The 19,413-nt window shown below is 36.3% G+C and overlaps 1 protein-coding gene across 4 annotated transcripts in view; it reads right to left on the bottom strand.

Moving 5' to 3' along the window:
• The window catches only part of STRN (striatin), a 69,056-nt gene that overhangs the window by 19,017 nt on the left and 30,626 nt on the right, over positions 1-19,413 (bottom strand). For 2 of the 4 annotated variants that reach the window (XM_042021994.1, XM_042021993.1), the window contains exons 6-11: positions 13,019-13,154; positions 11,032-11,167; positions 7,240-7,350; positions 4,838-4,924; positions 4,144-4,287; positions 1,874-2,010 (exon numbers count right to left, since the gene is read on the bottom strand). In XM_042021994.1, the coding sequence (XP_041877928.1) occupies positions 1,874-2,010; positions 4,144-4,287; positions 4,838-4,924; positions 7,240-7,350; positions 11,032-11,167; positions 13,019-13,154 (751 nt within the window). The remainder of the gene's footprint in view (positions 1-1,873; positions 2,011-4,143; positions 4,288-4,837; positions 4,925-7,239; positions 7,351-11,031; positions 11,168-13,018; positions 13,155-19,413) is intronic. The other 2 variants (XM_042021996.1, XM_042021997.1) reach the window with 2 other exon arrangements.

Below are 19,413 nucleotides of genomic sequence, written 5' to 3'. Positions count from 1 at the left end.
TGTAATCTAAACTTTCAATGAAACTTGAAATAGAAACACCAGCCTCTCATTTTGCTTCAATGAAGTGCACAGTGACAAGAGCAAATAGTTTTGTAAGTGCTTTTTTTTAATTGTCAGCACTAGAAAAAGGTAAGAGTCGACGTAACCATGACTATGAATTCCTGATCACAGGACTTCATACAGCCATTTGACAAATGAACAAATAGCAGTTAGTATTCTCCACCATGCAGGATAGGATATGAGCAGATAAAGAAAGGCTATTCCATAAATGAAAGCTGTTAGCTCATGATACAGAGACATGAACAAACACAAGTTTATACAGACACTTGCACAATGAAGTCAAGCAATGAAAGCATCTTGTACAGATGGTTCAGGTTTGTCATGTTCTCTGAATTTAAAATCCAGCCTCGGATTTTTAGGTGTACTTGTAACAGAAATGCATTTGTACATCACTGTACCCCTTTCTGAAGACATGGCTAGGGAGAATTCGTAAAAACATTAAAAACTGAGCCCAAATTAGGAGAAAATACTAAAATACTAAATTTTAGCAGAAATGTTCTGCATTCATTGCATAGTGATGATTCATAACATATCACATATTCAGAAACTTAGGATAATGGTAGAGCACATCTCTGCAGTGGCATTCTCAAAATGTGTAAGCTTTTATTAAATATGTACTTCATTGCTTTACAAGTACATACAGGGGTAGAACTTCAAAGTAAGGACCTGCATCTTATTTCTAAAGTCTCAGACTTCATTTGTGATAGTAAAATCCCAGATAATGATTATTTAAGAGTCAGATTTACTGAAGGGTAGGATTCTTCCCCAACATAGCATTAAAAATTATCTCTGAAATCCCTCAACCTTGATACAGCTGGGCAACGCAATAGCAAGATTAATCTGAAGCTGACAGATCACACAAGAGCAGATAATTAAATTAATAGCTGAAGTATCCTTTCCCAAGAAATCAGAAATACAGAAAAAAAATTGCATACAACTAAAAAGATGCAATTTTAAGAAATATTTTTTCACAAACAGTGCAAGAAAAATAAGCTGCAGGCTACATACACAGCCACAGAAGTGCTGGCCACAAAACCCTCCTAAGATTTCTGGTCCAGTCTCCCATTTGAAATGAAACTACTGCCCACACCAGGTAATGTAAACCGCAGCTCTCCCCCAGCCAAGTGTTGAATATCTCTCAGGAGAGGGATTCCACTGTGTCTCTAAGCAAGTTGTTTCAGTATCACCTACTACATAACTCTCTCCCCCAGTGTCTTACCTGAAACTCCCAAGATGTAGTTTGCTGTTGTTTTCTCTTGCTTTAATGCCTGGCACTATGGAGAAGCTTGGCTCTGTCATCCTTGTAAGCACCCTTTCAATGTCTGCAGGCTGCTATTTGAGCACTCTTCAGCCTCCTAACAGCTGAACAAGACTATCTCCCTTAACATCTACTCATCAGTCACAAGCTACTGGACTCTCCTCAATTTCTCTAAAACCCTCTTGAAGTGGAGTGGCCCAAAACTGCATACAGCCCATGTAAAAGGGATAGAAACACCCCTCAATCTGCTGGCCATGATACTCCTAATTTTGCTCACTCACTGTGGTTACACGTACCCAGCTGTACCACTATCCATAACTAATTTACTTTCAACTATTTGCATGACATGGTAGGGAAATGAGAGGAGAGGGGCTTGCAGGGAGCTTGAACGCTGCTGTGTATGGGAAGAACAGCTTCGTCAAGTAAAAATTTGTGACATCCTCTGGCAGCGTAATTTTAACTGGAAAATGTTTTCTTCTGAGTCTACACACAAGTAACTTGCATCTGCCTTCAACAAGACAGAAGGACATTGAGTTACCATTAATAATCACTTACATCGTAAGTCAGCGAATCTGCCTCATTTGCTACAGTAAGGCCTGCCAGTTCTCCAAGACCCAGTTCATTTTCAAGGGCTTCATCTGTTCCCATAATGAAAGATTTCCCTGAGGATGGAGGGAATGTTAAAGCTTCCACTGCAAGAAAACAAAACAAAACAAAACAAATCCTGAAACATGGGTTTATACTACACTGTATAATAAAAGCACATTTTCCACTTTCAGAATGCTACATATCTCTCAAGTATAGAGGGGAAAAAAATACACAGAGATGCATAGAAAAATAGCTATTCTAAAGATAATCACTGCACTTACCAACAAACAGCACCCTGTGAACACACCTACACTTGAGGTGTGTGCAGCTCCACACAGTAAATGCAACCAGCCACAGGCAGGCAGGGTGTGCTACGATTCACCCATAAATAATGCACAAGTAACACAGAAAACACCTTCCCCAACTCAGCTACAAAATATGCAAATAGGTGCTGAAGAAGCAACAAAAACATAGATAAGAATAGCTGGTGGGAGCAGCCCAAATAAAAGCCCTTCAAGCACTGCTGTTTGATTAGGTCTCCTAGTTGTTACCTTTTCATCACAAACATCTCTTCCCTTCTCCCCCATAAAGTCTACACTACTGGTCTCTTTTCCAATCTTTCGAACTCACAATGCAATATTTCACTCAACACACAATACATACAGGACATCAAATTTGAAAATTTACTGGAATAAAAAAATGTGTGCCCAAATGTGTCTCAGCTTTATAAAGATATACACAGCTAATAGTAATGCCAAACTCAGAATGGTAACAATCAGCTGTCTTTTTTTGTGAGAGTCCATTTGAGTCTCTTGAATTAAAAAAACACATTACTGAAAAGACATGAAAATAAGAGCTCTGCTAACATAGCTCTCTGTAGATGTGAGAAAAGTTGGAAAGGAAACACTCAACGAAAAATTCTTCCCCTTCTCAAAGCGTTGCTAAGTTACCCCCTTCTTTCATAAAGAAAATCACTGAGCATGAAGGAAGCAGAACTACTGAGATCTTTGGTAACTATTCCACACACCAGGGCTTTTAATGCATCTTAACTATAACTCAGCTGATCTACTTTTTCACACTTACTGAAAGACTGCTAAGTGGAACTCATGTTTTTGCACATTTTTCAAAACACGTATTTACCATTTTAATAGAGCACATGATATCACAGAATCATGGAACGGTTTGGGTTGGAAAGGACCTTAAAGATCATCATGTTCCAAACCCCTGCCATGGGCAGGAACACCTTCCACTAGATGGGATTGTTCAAAGCACCATCCAGCGTGGCACTGAACACTTCCAGGGATGGGACATCCACAGCTTCTCTGGACAACCTGTTCGGTGTCTCACCACCCTCACAGTAAAGAATTCCTTCCTAGTATCTAATCAACACCGGCCCTCTTTTCAGTCTGAAACCATTCTTACTTGTACTGTCACTACGTCCCCATGTAAGAAGTCCCTGTTTGTCTCTCTTGCAGGCTCCCTTTAGCTACTGCTGTCTTTGAAAAATTCATGTAGCCTCATAAACTATATGTTATTATGCTCTCTATTACAGCAATTCAAATATTGAATCAAATAGATGATTTAGCATTTTTCAGACATAACAGTAGTGCCTCATTACAAAGATGCGTGAGTGGCCTTCCCTTGGACTAGCCCCATGAGAATTTTTTTAGTTTTTGGAACACTTTATGGAAAGTAATACACTGGCAAGCTGCAAGTTGTTCTGTATGATTCACTACACAATCACCACATGCTTTTAAAAGCTATAGTAAGGCACCTGTGTTTACCTGCAGAGCCTCTATCTTTGCAACTGGAAAAGAAGGACACGCCTGCATGTGTGTATGTATACATACATACATTAAAATTATGTTAATGGGAAGAAAAAAAGATGCTCTTATGTCCTCAGAGTTTACGGTCTACACTTGTCTGCCAGGCTTGAGCAGAAACAAAAGCAAGTGATTTAGGATCATCATACTACAAAGCCACTAAGCGCCAAATTATGTTTTTTCCATCATGCTCAAAGGTATTCAGCCAAGACTTGAACTTAGGTAGGTGTCTTGACCTTACTAATAGTGACCATAATGGAGGAATGAGAATGTCATTTATCACACTTAGACAGAACTTGCAATACTGAATCAGAACTTGTAAAGTGCTTGGAAAGTCTTAGAGGATAATCTTTAAGAAGTAACTATAAACATCCACCCTCTACAAAGGGGTATGCACTTTTTTTCAATATTTACCTTCATCCGTCCTGTTTATCTCATGTTCAATGAGCCTCGAGCTACTGGGCCTAGAAGAAGGTGCAACAGATGGCTGTAATGAAGGGAGATCATCAACATCTCTCAAGTTTGCAAGCATATCTTGCAGCTTTGACCGGTTGGGCCCTAACCAGAAAAAAACAAAAAATTAAAGGGATTAGGCATAGTTCACGATGACACTACTTATATCAGATACGCTACAGCAGCACATGCAACAATGGATCCTACCTTGCGTTATGACATTACCACAGAGAAACTAATGAGCACTTATTTCAGCAGTAACTAATCATCCAGCATGAAATGAATTTCGAGAAGAAAGTGATAGAAGCAACTGAGAATTGTGAATGCACAATTTTCCCCATATGTATGAACTTACAGTGCTACTTGTATGGGATGCTGAAGAATTCTGCCAACTGAGTCACACTTTAGATTATGAGAATATTTACTTTGCCAAAACAATAGCTGACATCCGTGAATAGTTTAGAATTTGTGCATCAGGTACTTTGTGCAGCATATTCTTATGACAACATTATAATTTAAATTTATTTGTGCAGTAGTGTGGTATCGTGAACTATATAATCCAAAAAGTTATATTAAAATACAAATGCAACTGGATTCACTGGCCTACTTCCTGAAGCTACATATGGTGAAGACCCATGCCCTTCTTGACACTTACCTGTGCTTTGCTCCATCATTTTCCCACATCCCTGTTTTGACTGTTTTATATAGGATTGAGGCTGAAACATATCTTCGGTAGTTTTTCCTGTTGTAAGTTTAATTAAGAATGGGAAAATGTCTTACCCATAGTCCATTATGTTTTTTCCTAGACCAGCAAATAATACAGCTATTTTTAAGCAGTTTTAACACAGTAGTGTACTCTAATATATGTATTCTCTCATAAAACCATTCTATGATTGTATTCTCTTATTACTTCACAGGAATGTTTACTACAGCCTTGCAAAATCGTGAGTTTACTAATGTAGTTGCAAACTCTACTTTGTCCACCCTAACCATAATGACTGACAATAAACTAAATTGTATTTAACTTGTCTGTCACCAAAATATTACTCAATCCAGAAAAACACTACAAAGGATTTTGCAAGATTGTTTTACTATAATATCTGCTTTATAAAAACAGTATTTTACTTAGTAGCATTTCAGGGGCTAAGCACCATATATGATGAAATTAAAGTCATCGAAACAAACTTTGTAAAATTTAATGTTATTTAGTCCCTTCTTTTTTCTCCAGACAGCCTCCCTCACGTTCTTCTTCACTATGTGCAATATCATGAACAGCTGAAAACAGGCTCTGATCCTTCCCGATTTTTCTGCACTGATGCCTCTCTAATGATGGTTTGTCCATGGAAAGATGCTTAATTTCACTGCTACAGTAAACCACTTTGTCTCCCAAGATCAAACCAATCAAATCAATCAAAAAGGTACTGAGCAGTAGTTATCTTCATGAAGGAGCACTGGATGTCCAAGTGCTGCCTTTACTTCATTATTTTAAATATAAAGATATAAAAGATATTCCAATAATGTCTATGTCTATATTAACAATTGAGTTTTATAATCAAAAATAAAAAGACAACAGCTGTTCAAGAATAGAATTTCAACACTTGGATTAAATAATTTCTGCTAAACTAACCCTACAGCTATTTACCCTGAACTACATAACATGTCTGTGTATTTAAAAAATAACAGACAAGTTATAAAAATCACTTTCACTGTAATCATATATTGGCATGTCCTGTCTATCTTAAAAATAAAGAAATTTAGAATGAATTTTAAGTTCATGTTTAAACATGAACACTTTAGTTAGCCAGCTCAGCTTCTTGTCACACTTGTAATTAACTTCCAGTAAATTAAACTCTTCCAAAGATGACAAAAATATCACTTGAGAAATTTAAAGCATGGTAATTATTTACCTTTTTTCTTAATTTGAAAGAAAAAAGAGAAGTTTAGTTTTTGTATTTGGTAACATAATTTCAGCCACATAACCAACTGCTGAGCAGCAGCTAATGGAAGTATCAATACAAAAAGTAACAAAACAAGTCAGCCTCAGTGATGCGAGGGTCTGACATATTTGCATCACTAGGCTCATCTCTTTGGAAGTGACAATTTCCTTGGTATTCATAAGCATCTTCCCACAAAGGGAGAAACATCCCTGAAATTTCTTACCAGGCTACATGCAATATTATTAATATACATCTTTCACACATGAATTCTCGATATGGCCAGGTATTTGAAACACAGACATGGATACAGTGTTTCATTTTAAACTCTCCATCTGAGTTCAAAAAGTTTTACAGCTTACCTATCAAAACCCATTGATTTTACAAAACATATCTGTATTTCAGGAAATGTAACAAAAAAAAAATAAATACAGGGCTAGAAACTGTATTTCAGATACTGTTCACAGGTTTTTTTGATAACAATACCCAACTTTTTTAAAGGCTAGTCCCAGATGTATGAAAGTCAATAAATAAATCCTGTGATTTACAAATAAACTGATGGTCATAGTTGCTTCCTATTTCGAGCCCTGCATAACAAATTATGATGACAGCATGACTTTCATGTTGTGAATGTCAAGTATAAACAGGGGTAGAAATTAACCTGTTTTCTCCCACTGTCATCTAATAGGATACTCAAGAGAGTTTCCAGTTTGGTTTCTTTCTTTGTTTATTTATGCATCAGACTTTAACTCTTCCTGTGAAACTGGCATGTTTCCAGCTAAGAAAGGGTTCTGAAGTCTTCTATATTAAAGTGTGAAGTATTAAAACAATGCCTTTTACAATTTAAATATCTGAATAACAAAAGTACAAAACATTCTCGAAGCGAGAATTTTTAACTAACCCAACACTTGGTTGGAAGAAGTTATATCTAATCCAACTATTTATCAGGTAACTTGATTGTCTGTCATTAATTTCAACCCCTGAGAACTGGTGAACAGGAAAGCAGTCAGGAGCAGCAAAGTAAAAGAGTAAGTAATTTTAGGAAAACATTGAAAGAGAGATAGAATTAAGGGTGTGAAAGATGTGAGATTTATGATTTTAAGGTGCAATGTTTTCCACTTACTCTTCACCCCCTTTTTCCCCTTGCGCTCCTTTTTGTATTGTTCCTTGAGTTTGGTTATAACTCCCTGGTCGACATTCCAGGCTTCAGGCATGAGACACTGGTCTTCCTTTTCTAAACAAAGTGAAACAAATGAAACATCCTTTTTCAATAATGTCACCAAGTGATCTCCACTGAAGGAGGCAACAGCTGCTGTCAATGGCATTTGTCTTTTATTTTAAACAGACAGAAATAGCACCAAGCCTGTGAAAGCTGTAAAACTGCTACTCACATTCCACTTCTGTTTGCTCAGAATTTTCTTAATAAATAATTGAGATGAAATTTCACATGCTTAATTCCTATAACCAAGCACATAGCTGTCCATAAATGTAAGTGACATTTACTTTACAATAAATCAGGACATATTTTTCAGCATTTTCTTTCCTCCAGGGGAAGAATTATTATATCTAGAAGAAACAGCTATGTTACTTGTCAACATAACTTTACAACTCAGATGTTGTGTTACTGCATTTCAAATTCTCATTTTACTGTCTTTCTGCTACATTGTTATTTACACAAAGCAGTAGCACATTTAAATCATTATGGAACACAATATTCATGTCATCATGGTTTAAGTAAACCCTTAGAGGACTAAAGCCATGAAATTTCACAAAAAGGTGAAGGCCTGAGGTACTAATCTTTGGGAAAAAAGTCCAAAACATTTCAGCATGCCTAATGAAAAGAAATCCCCTCTTTTTTGTTTTGGGGTTTGTTTTTTTTTCTAAACATCTCCCTCAAATTGCTTCCTCTGTGACATGATACAGAAAAGAAGTATCCTTCCAATTGTACAATATTTGGAGATTTTGAAGAAAACATGTTATGTGAGTTCAAATCCCCCAAGTAATTTTTCCATATATGGAGGCTGTCCTGAGGCAGCTTAGAAAAATAATTTGCGAGAGGAGGGGAGGTAATACAGCTTTTCGTCATATAAATTTATTTTCGTGAGCATTACAGCTCCAAAATTTTTGAAATGCATTATCTTTTTGCTTTGTTTTCTCATTAAAATCTCAACCTTATTATTTAAAGATTAATTCCTTTCAGACCAAGTTTGCTTTCTACATTGATAAGGTATTCTAGACCTTTCAAAATATGAACAATAATAAACATATCCTCAGACTAAGTTGCAGAACTTAAATGTCTGTAGAGGAAGCACAACACTATCAATCACAATCTGAAGGAGTCACTATGACTGGACTGGAGATAAAAATCACACTTGGGTTATTAATGTGACTGACTTGTTAAAAATGAAAGACCTAGGGATCCTCCATCAACATCAAATTCAACAGGACTCAGGAACAATATTCTTGCAGCAAAGGCAACCAACAATGTCCTGGGCTGTATTAACAAGAATGTAACCAAGCAGGTGAGGGAAGTGACTGTTCCCCTGTGTTGGGCACTTGTGAGACCCCACTTTTGAGTACTGTATCCAGTATAATATTTTTAATACTGAAAAACCTTTTAGGTAGAGTGCTAAGTACCTACTATTGGTGTAGTGTAGCAAGTCTAAGGGAACCACTAAGATGGTTCAGGCAGCTGGAGCAGATGCACTTCAACGAAGGGCTGAGATCACTGTGAGCATTCAGTGATGCCAAAAAAAGGCATCTTAATGTGGCCTCCAACTACCTAATGTACAGATGCTGAGAAAACAGAGCCTGACTCTGCTCAGACTTGGATCATAGAGCGAGAAGATACTTTTTAAGGTGCTCTCTCACTCCTTTGAACCCTTCAGTCATGATCCTATACTCATGGAGTGACAGATTAACTCAAGACACAAAGTTTAGCAGCATAAGTCTTTTAAGAAAAGCTATGAAAATAAATATTAGTAAGCTGAAGAGAGACTCTAAAATAGATTGTCTATGGGCTAAGTCATGTCCTCTTAATGCATATGCCTCAATTACCGTTAATGAGAAAACACTGCATAACGAATTCAAAAAAGACATGAGAAAATCATACTTCTGAGAAACAAGTATCTATTCTTTCTGGGGTTAGGTTAGAAGTTTTAATCATGCTTTTCCTCCCTGGCTAGACAAGACTTTTTTCTCTCCTCCAGCAAAAAAAAAAAGTTTAAATAGATTTTTATTAGACTGTGTTGTTGCCAGGAAAACACCCAATATATTAATTTTCTACAGACTGTCCCAGCATGCTTCCCGCATGTCCCACAGATACTGCTCAGCTTCAGAAGTGGATCCTGAACTAATACTATTCAAGTGCTTTATAATTTAAAAATTACCAGAAAACATCTGAGGATCTTTCAAGCCAAATGGGTTCAACAGATTACTGCAACTGAGCAGTAATACTTAGAATCCAAAATGCAGAAAGAATGTCCTCTGTTTACTGCTGTCCCTCACAACACAACATCACTCTACTGTACTACACTTAACAGTTTCACTTAAATTAACCTAAGTGATTTATAATGGCAGTTCTTGAAGAGGCTTAGTCTTATATACAGTTACTAAAAAAGACACAGGTTGTGAAACTAGTAATTGAAAAACATGAACACCTCCAACTCAAAAAAAACCCTTTCACATTTCTAGAAATGAAACTACTATTTTTCATAACAATTTACTATTTATGTTAGACTTCTGCTCACTTGTACTCAGCTGTTATCAATGAAAGCAAAAATAAACCAGAAGTGTGAATTTGAGATCAAAAAGCTCCTGTCAGCATACTGACTTTTTGGTGACACAAGCAATAGCTACGCTGACCAAGCATAAATGGATAAAATTTTAGTCTTAAATAGAAGTATCAGAACTCTTTTTCTTTTTTAAAGAGCAGTATTTCTAAATTTGTTTGGTAAATAGAATACTGACTGCTGTATCTAATGATACTATGACATCCTCTTAAGCAGAGACTATACCACACTGAAGAGTAACATGGAGTCCCACCAGGAGCTGGACATGGCTTCAGTGAAATACAGCATCTTGGAGCTGATAGCTCATGCGAGAGCCATAGCTACCATGGCCTATTGGTCTGTCAAAGTAGCAGTTCCATTTGTAAAGCTCAATTATTTTCCATCATCTTCAATAACTCCCTCTGTGTCCATTTATCCTTAAGACTTTACAGAGCAGCTTAAGTAGGAAACAACTTCTCATCAAGATATTTAACCAGTTCTCTTCTTTCTCCCCTTCTCTATACCGAGGGTTTAGGCAGAATCATTATGTCAAGGTAAAGTGGATGGTGGCAATCTGGGTCACAAGACATGAACCTCAAAGGACAGAGAGCAGTTTGTGAAATGTCTCTCTATGACTAGTGGACTTCAAGATATATTATTCTGCTAATTTATAAAAGAAAGTTGGAGCAACTGAAGAGTTCATATTAACTAAATTACTAACCCACAATAAGAGTACACACCCACAATAAGACTCACATTACTCTCTGCATCAAAGTGGGAGAAAGCAAAGATGACAAAGTAACTTCCATAACATAATTGTAAAATACAGCCTTATCAGAGCCGTTTGTGTGCATGGGTCACTGAAAAAACAGACTGAAATACCACTCATAAAACTTAAATTCTATCTGCCTTAGAATTAAAGAAAAGGAAGAATGACCTGAGGTCATGAATCTTTACATTAAAGCAGTGTACAGAAAAAATGAGAATATCATATCAAGAGGGCTTCAATCTGCCAATTATTTACTGTAGAAATAATCAAAAGATGCTGTGATCTTGACAGAGATCTCATTCAATGAACTCATCAGTCACAATATGTTCTTAGCACATTTTTTTTTCTCCTGGTATGATCCATCAAATTTCCTTACCCCAGTCTGTTCCATCTCCCGAACTTCTCGACTCCCCATCACCATCATCTGAGGTAACCAAAAAGTCAAACTCTTTCAAAGCTTCTTCTGTATCTCTGTCTTCACTGCTGTCAGACAGTACTCTTTTCCTTACAATCTGAAGGTTCAGAAAGGACAGAAAAAAAAAGCTGAATTAAGTTACAAACACACTTTTAATCCAAGCAGTACTGTCTTGTCCTCTATGCAAAATCCAAACAGGAAGTTGAAGAGGAAGCAGAAAAGTACACATTAATAAGCAAATCTGGAATAGTATGCAGAGTATACTTTGTTCAAACTTCTAAGTGAAAATGAAACTTGTGCGTAGCTCTTTCTTCCTGTGACCATCAATAATCAATCATGTGGATAATGAACCTACACTGATCTAGACTACTATCTTTTTTTTTTAAACTAGAATGTACAAACTTTCTCTTAAAACATTTTTTAAACCACACAAAACCCACAAACAAAAACCCAAGAATGACCTAGAAAAGACTTCAGCAAAACCAAAAACTCACTTTGCTTCTCTGAAAATAGCATAACTTTCAATACTGAAATCAATCTCTACGCAGACCAAGACAAAACTCCAGGAAACAAATAAACAAACCCCAAACCCCACACCTGAAAAGAGATAATTTTCTTAGACTTCGCAAATTATTCCATTCTGAATGCTTTCTCAGATGTTATTGCTATTTGAACATGTTGTTTTTCATGTTTAAACTGCATTTCCCTCTCAGATTCAAAAGCAAATTCTGGTAAAAGAAAAAAATACATGTTTTAATGAAGAATTTCACTTCAAGTTTTCCACAAAAAATTTACTTTTCCCTCAATAATCAAAATAAACTAGATTCTTTGCAGTTATTTGACCAACTGGTAAGCTGATGCCATGGTACATGAAAACCATAGCAAAAATTTTACTTCTACAGAAATAGAAAATTGCATTAATCAGAATGTTTTGACTTGGAACCTTGCTAAAGGTCCATCTGAAAAGACTTCAATACATAGTCCAACATCCCACAGCTCATGAGGATGACTAACTGTTTCCACTAAATACAGTGAACCAATTTCTAAACCTGAAGCAATTCCAAACTTCAAGCGTCATTTCTTCAGCAGGCTTAGTGAACACACTGTATTATACAGGACTTAACAGAAGAGTCTCAGACATTAGCCCACAGTCCATGAATGACAGAAAAATTTAAAAAGATTCCCTTTAAAAATGCCATAAAACTAATTGCTTTTTTAGTGTTAATTCTTAAAACTGACCATAAAACAATCACATCCATCATCTCTTATCTGCTTCAATTGTTAAGAAACACAATTCACGAAATAAATGTTAATTTTAAAGAAGAATAATGATTGCATGTATCTATCTATGTGATCATATGAACAAATCATACAGCAAAGTATAGATCACAAGGGAGGTTAAGGCATTTGACTGAATAAACAAACAAAAAGGTTTATTAACTACATTAGAGTTTTTCCAGCTACACTTCTTCCTTCCACAAGCTATAAAGATAAGTGTATTCCACTTCTGTACTCTAAGACTAATTTTTGCGAATCATTTTAAGTATCAGTATTTTTTAATAAATATTCAAGAATCATTTTTGACATGCAACACTATGAACAATACCTTCAAACTAAGCCAAGAACTGTAAAAAAAGGACATCTGATTCCTTAAAAATTGTGTCCAGTATCTATCAAAAATACTAGCTAGTATGGAATAGTAAAGAGACGATTTTAGAAAAATTTAATCTAACTTAGAGCAATAAAGATGGCAAAGCATAACTTGTATGCACAAACTTAGAAATGCATATATAACTCCTCTTATGCACACATGCTTGGACAGAACATCATAAAGATGCATTAATGATCTGCATGTGTACATACACAGTCATATACTTTGCTTATAGGCACCTCATTAATCTCACTTTTTCTGTTCTTCGTAACTTTTTCAATTATTTTTTCCACTCACTGTTGCGGTATCAATGATTGTTTTCTCTCTTCCTTCAATATCTTCTTCATCTTCTTCATCACTAAAGTCTGCAGCTGCATTTTCAAGAAACTTGAAGGTCTCTAGCAGAGAGGCAGAGTCAGTCAATTCAGGTTTCCTAAACAACAACAACAACCACCATCATGAGACAAAAGAAATCACAATAAAGTCACTTTTGCAATTACCAAGCTGTTCTGTATTATTATGTCCAACAACACATAAGACTAAAATAAGCTTACAAATAAAAACAGACTGTTAATAGGTAAAAATTCTTGTGGCTAAAGAACTACACAATAGACATAAACTGTATTATTAGAACCAACAAAACTATTTATTACAACTAACAATTATTCTTCATATGGCTACCATAACCAGGACAGACACTTCAGTTTTTTATTTGGAAAGCATTTTAAAGCAACATTCATCTGACACGTGCCCAAAGCAACAGCAATACTGCTATGCCATTACTGAAAGCCTCAGCAACAAGGGCGTGAGTCACAGCTACCAAGCTGGGTTCTCACATGTACATCAGGGTACAGAAAAACTTTGCTCCTGCTAGCTGATGTTCCTCATCTTGCTGGGAAACACCAAACTGTAGGTCTATCACTCATTAGCTTTTAAGACATGATAAATATGCCACTATAAAAGAATATAATGGGAAAATACAATTGATGACTAAATAATATTTATATTTACATTAAACAAATAAGGAAATGGATGGAGATTGGGTAAAATTATGACTGTGCTGGCAGAAATTTAGGCAGTGCCTCAGAACAGGAAGTGTAAGGGTTGTTATATTAACAACTGAAGAGGAAGAATCCAAGAAACAGGATTGTAACAATTATTAAAAGCCTGAAAAAAGTAAAAATAAAGCAATCCTAAAATTATCATCAGGATCTGTGTTTTCTATGCAGAAGATGCACTTCTCCATCAACCCCTGAAAGATACAGTGGTGAGCAAAATTTATTCACTTTGAATTGTTACAATTACTTCCAGTAAAACCTGGTACATTCTTTAGATGGCTTTACAGCAGTGAAGACAAGTTTTACTGTTTTCTTACCTCTAATCAGTAGTCAGTTTTTCATAGTTCATCACTAAATGCACATCATGTTGATTCTCACAACCACTGAAACAGCAGAAGTCTCCCCCCTCTCTCTTTTCAGAATTGTAGCTCGAAATTGTCCTGTGCAGTCACCCATATACCAGCAAGTGCCCTGCTTCTGCTAACCCTTTCAAAAGGTTTCATCAACTAACAGGCCTACACAGTAAGGCCTTGTAAACTCCCTGCAGTGTAAACACCAGATCATCCGCCCATCACCCACTTACTCCAGTGTTTCATTGTAACACTTTCCAAAGGTCTATTACAGGAAGCATCCAAGGGCAAAAGCTTTGATGTGTAATAATGCATGATAAGCAGCACACTTCCTTCTTTGCACAGTCTCTGCTCAAGCAGTTTTATGCTTACATGACAACAATTAGCAGGAGTGGTTTCTTCGTAGTCCCAATATATCTGCATTTCATTAAGACAATTTCCTACTCTACTTTTTTTTCATTTACTCACCTTTATGGTCCAAAAATACCAATAGAGATTTCACTTGCCTTTAGAAATTCTGCATACACGCAGCATGATATACCATGATGTACAGTATGTTTTCATGGTCACTGTTTTTTCTGAGAATATTCCTTCCACTTTTTCAGATCCTAGCTTAGGTAAGAACAACCTTAAATGTGTTTCCCATCTGCCCTGCTTCCTGAAGTATTGTGACCCTCACTTCCATGACAAACCTGAAAACACTCAGTAATATTTTTATTTTTCCTTAAGTAACGACTACTTTGGCAGACTATAACACCTTGTGAATCTGTAGTAATAATGTACATTTTCATAGAAATCCTACAGTACAGTTGCCTTGCTGTTTCCAACAGCAAAATCTTGGTAAGACAAAACTTGTAATGTGCTTCATTTGACTTCTTGACTTTCAGCAAATTCTGAGAGTCTGTGTCTACTTTTATTGGACTAAATCATCCAACCACAACTATTTCTGGTTTTTTTACTCTGTATTTTGCCAGGTAAAAATCTGCCATGTAAAAACACTATGGCTGATGATCTATAATAGCAATTCTCAGACATACTGCAGTAAACAGAAATGTATGAACTAATACCAAACATGGAATATAAAATTTTAATTAACAGAACTTACTATTACAAAACAGATATCCTTCTACAGGTCCAGGCATTTGCAGTAATTCATACCAGACTTGGCTCTGTACCCATTTGCTCTTAAACCTGGCTCTCTCACACTGAAGTTCTAAGCGACTACCAAAAGAGGTTATATCTTTTTTTAATTAACTGCTCTGATTTCAACTATCCTATTACCCACTACACATTTCAGTGGGCAGGATATATACGCATAATCATATATCTGCACTTACACGGGAAACAGGGGTAAATCTCAAGCACTGGGAAACATGGTAGTTTATTTATCATGTATTTCAAAACTCCTGCACAGTACAAAAATGTACAGTCAGCATAGCACCACAGATTACTTGGGCTACGACACTATTTCCAAGAAAGAATTCTTAAGAACAAAAAAAAAAAGAAAACAGAAGTGATAGAATATTTAAACTATTCAAAGGTTCTACAAGAAAAAAGTTTTAAGCTGACAGACAGGCTGATTTGCTATACTGTACCCCGATAAACTTGAGCAGTCAAATCAAAAGTAATGTAATAATTGGAGCTGTTTTTCATCCTTTAGCAGCATATGAAGATAATGCATTTTGGATAATACTGTCGGCATGAACACTTAGGAATAACATAAAATGTATTGAAGAAAACTGTCTGGCTTTAGCTAATTTATGCTATGTACTTTGATGACAATTTCAATCTTACTTGCTTCATTAATTTTCCATCTGGTTAGTTTGTTTCTCTTAGGGGGTCATTCACAAAGCAACATAAAAAAGCAGAAGGGTCAAAAATATATTCAGAGATAGGGTAGTAAAATAAATAACTTTAAATCCCATTTTAGAAAAAGAAACACAATTTGACATTTCCAGCGGTTTTGTAGCTTAGAGTATTTTTTTAAAAAATCGATGGGTGAAAACAATAGAAGCAAGCTCCAAAAGTAGGGACTGATACAAACAGTGGTATTACAAGCACGAGTCAGGCAAGACCACAGCAAGGTTCAGGGACCTTGCAAATAAAGAGACCAAAAACCCTAAAAAGATCTCAGAAAGGACAATTCCTCTTTTCTGGACTGTATCACAACATATTTAAGGGAGAATATAATTTTCAAATTGCAAGAACTTACGTGCGGCTTTTTCCTTCCTCCCCAGCCATACTGCCTAAAGAAAAACAGCTGGGGAAGAATAAACCAGAACCCCCAGACACCAGGAGAAGCTACAGAACCTGCCAAAGCAGAGAGCATAGAGCAGCCAGACTGTGGTAGGGCCCCCTCAACCCCGTGCTCCTCAGCTCCTTGTCCTGAATCTTTCCCACTGCTCCTTCCTCAGTCGTACTCTGCAACAGCACTCTTGCAGCTTTTCTCTCCAGCACCTAACTTCGTCTTCTTATCTTGAAGGTCTCATCCCAGTTGATTCAGCACTTCCTAACCAACAAACCCAACAAAAATCATTTAACCAGCATCACATCTTCTATCAGATACTGTTAACTGTCCATTACATCCTCGTTTCCAATAGCCTTATCCAAGTAGACAGGAAACTCTTTGGGGCAGAAAGATTACGCTGCTACTCCTGCCTGCACACAGTAAGGTACAACAGGACTAACTGCTTCTCATGAGCATAACAATAAGTACTGCCAGAAGGTAACTATAGCTACACGAATGCTGCTGGGTTTTCCACCTTACTACAACAGATGGGCAGTGCACAGATTTTGTGAATATCACTCTTGAAACAGGGAACTTCTGATTCCCAAAGATAAGAAATGTCTTCCTGTTTAAAACACAAAATTATTGTTATAAATGGGATGGTAACTTGTGTCCCTTAAAGCAACATAAAATCGAAATCACATGAATATTTTCCTCCTCAGGAGAAGTGACAGAATTCTGCACAGCTGTGATGGCTGTGAAAATCTGATCCAAATTTGTGTTTACAGGCTGTTCAATTATTCAGATTTGTGTTGACCCCTTGGCCTCTTTAAAAATAATAATACCTTCCCATGAAATCTAAAAAATATGATTAGTGGATATTCCACATGTACTATTTAAATAAAGCAAGCCTGGCTTTCACTGGGGCTCCGCAGGCCATAAACAGCAACTCTTCATTTTCTTGCCAACAGTGACGAGTCTCAAGACAAGTATTTTGTGTAAAAACCCAGTTGGTTCTGACATTGAAATATTACCAGCTTTACAAAATGGATCGTTCAGACTGAATGTATTTGCTCTCAACCTTTAATATTCATGATCTTAACAGAAATCCTGTTTCTTAGTGAGTGAAATGCAGAAGCTATAACTTACAGGCAAGGTGAAGTTGTTTTGTGGAAACTAAAACAGGACACTGATGATACCTTTCCTGCTCCCAGCGTGATGCAGAGCATTTCATATTGCAAAGTCAAGTTTAACTTAGACTAAAGTCACATTATAGGCATGCACTTTCTTTGTAACTAACACAATCTGTATTTCTATCATTACCTTCTCCTTTGTTGATAATAACTCTGGAAAGTCTGGGGTCATGTCCAGGGAGAGACTCAAACTTCTCCCATGAACTGCCTGACCACAAGGCCATTTAACTGCCTCAGTCCTACTCACAACCCCAAAGGAAAAAGCAGAGGCCCTTTTTGTTTGTTTATTTTATCCAAAACATACACAAGTTATCTTTAATAAAACCAGGATTTTATTGATAAATTCAGAAGCAGGAAGAAATACCACAATAAAGTTAAATAAATACAAGTTCAGCTTAGGCTGAGAAATGTTTCTGGGAGCTTGTACCAGAAAGAACCTGTTGTGACCCAGCATTCAAAGCTGTTCATACTCTTTCTTGAGCCATTTTCTTTGGTTCAGTTTCCTACTACTATAAAAATAGCTACTGCATAGTCGTCATTAGTTTTATTAACTCCCCACAGAATTTAGTTATCACGTTTTAAAACAGCCTTTTCAATGTGGCTAGTTAAATTCTATCAAACTGTACTTATTAAATAAATGCATGCAAATTCAATGAAGACTGTCTTTAAAAACAGCTCATTAGATGTTCAACACTGTGTAAAATCTTTCATAAGGCAGCACAGAAAATACCAAAATAGATTATAAAACTACAGAACACTTACAATCATCAAAATTTACACACAATGAACACAGGCCAGGTTAAACAGTCTGTCACAACCTTTGAAATCTATGAATTCACACCACACAATGCAAGAACTAGTGCAATATATATTACAACTGGGAAGCAGCACTTACAAAATGGTTTGGATATAAATTGGAATCGCAAAGGAATGACATTTAAAAAGCAAGGGCCATTTCTCTTGCCAAATCTAGTCAGATAACTATAATATATCAAACAAATAAGCTTTATAAAGAATAAAAATAATCTTAATATTTGAGGTACTTTTATAAGTTATTTCTCTATTCACCTCCCCTCCCCTTTGCTTCTCTCTCCAACTGCACCACTTCCGTCTCTTTCTCCCCATTCTTTCTGTACTGCGAGTCTTATGTGACATTTCCAAGAAGCATCTCTTAAACTCTTAAGCCATAGAACTGGGCCAATTAAAAGTGTGGTCCATTTGGACTTATTTTTTCACAATAAAACCCCAATTTATCTACTTTTTTTTTTTCTGCTTTAGTGCATCTGTTGAAAGTGTCCAGATCTGGCCTAAATCAGGTACCTTTGAAATGCCTGTTAGGTCACTGCAGATGAAGGCATGGAGAAACAAGAAAAAGGTGAAAAGAAAAAAAAATCAAAAATCTATTTGTTTTATTCCCTTTACTGGTGTTTTTTCCTTTTTGAAATGCAACATATACTTGCATACTATTTTAGAAATCTTTTTCATGACAGGTACTACCTGAGGTTTGAAAATTCAGAGATATTTTCCCAAATAAACCATTTTATAAGCTAGTCAACAAACAACATTCATGAGCCAGTATGCAGCATTTTCATTACCTGGGCCAGTGTTAATAGGATTTAGGGATGCAAAAGAGTTATTAAGGTCTTCTGGTATACAAAGATGTTCATTCACTGATGTGTTGGTTGGAACAATTTGTTGTATATCAGAAAGTTAAAGTTTTCAAAATGTTTAATCTTTGAAAAGGTCTCTGGATTTGCTCTCAAATGCTGAGGGTTTGATGCCTTTTATATAAAGTATAGGCAGTGGAAGCGCTTTGCAGTTCAATAGGAAAAGAAAAGGCAGCAGATCAGTTTCAGAGAGAGAC

Source organism: Corvus kubaryi, unplaced genomic scaffold, assembly GCF_017639235.1.
Source record: "Corvus kubaryi isolate FWS band 111438036 unplaced genomic scaffold, C.kubaryi_AGA036_p1.0 37184, whole genome shotgun sequence".
NCBI lineage: Eukaryota > Metazoa > Chordata > Aves > Passeriformes > Corvidae > Corvus > Corvus kubaryi.
This window is presented reverse-complemented; position numbering and strand designations above follow the sequence as displayed.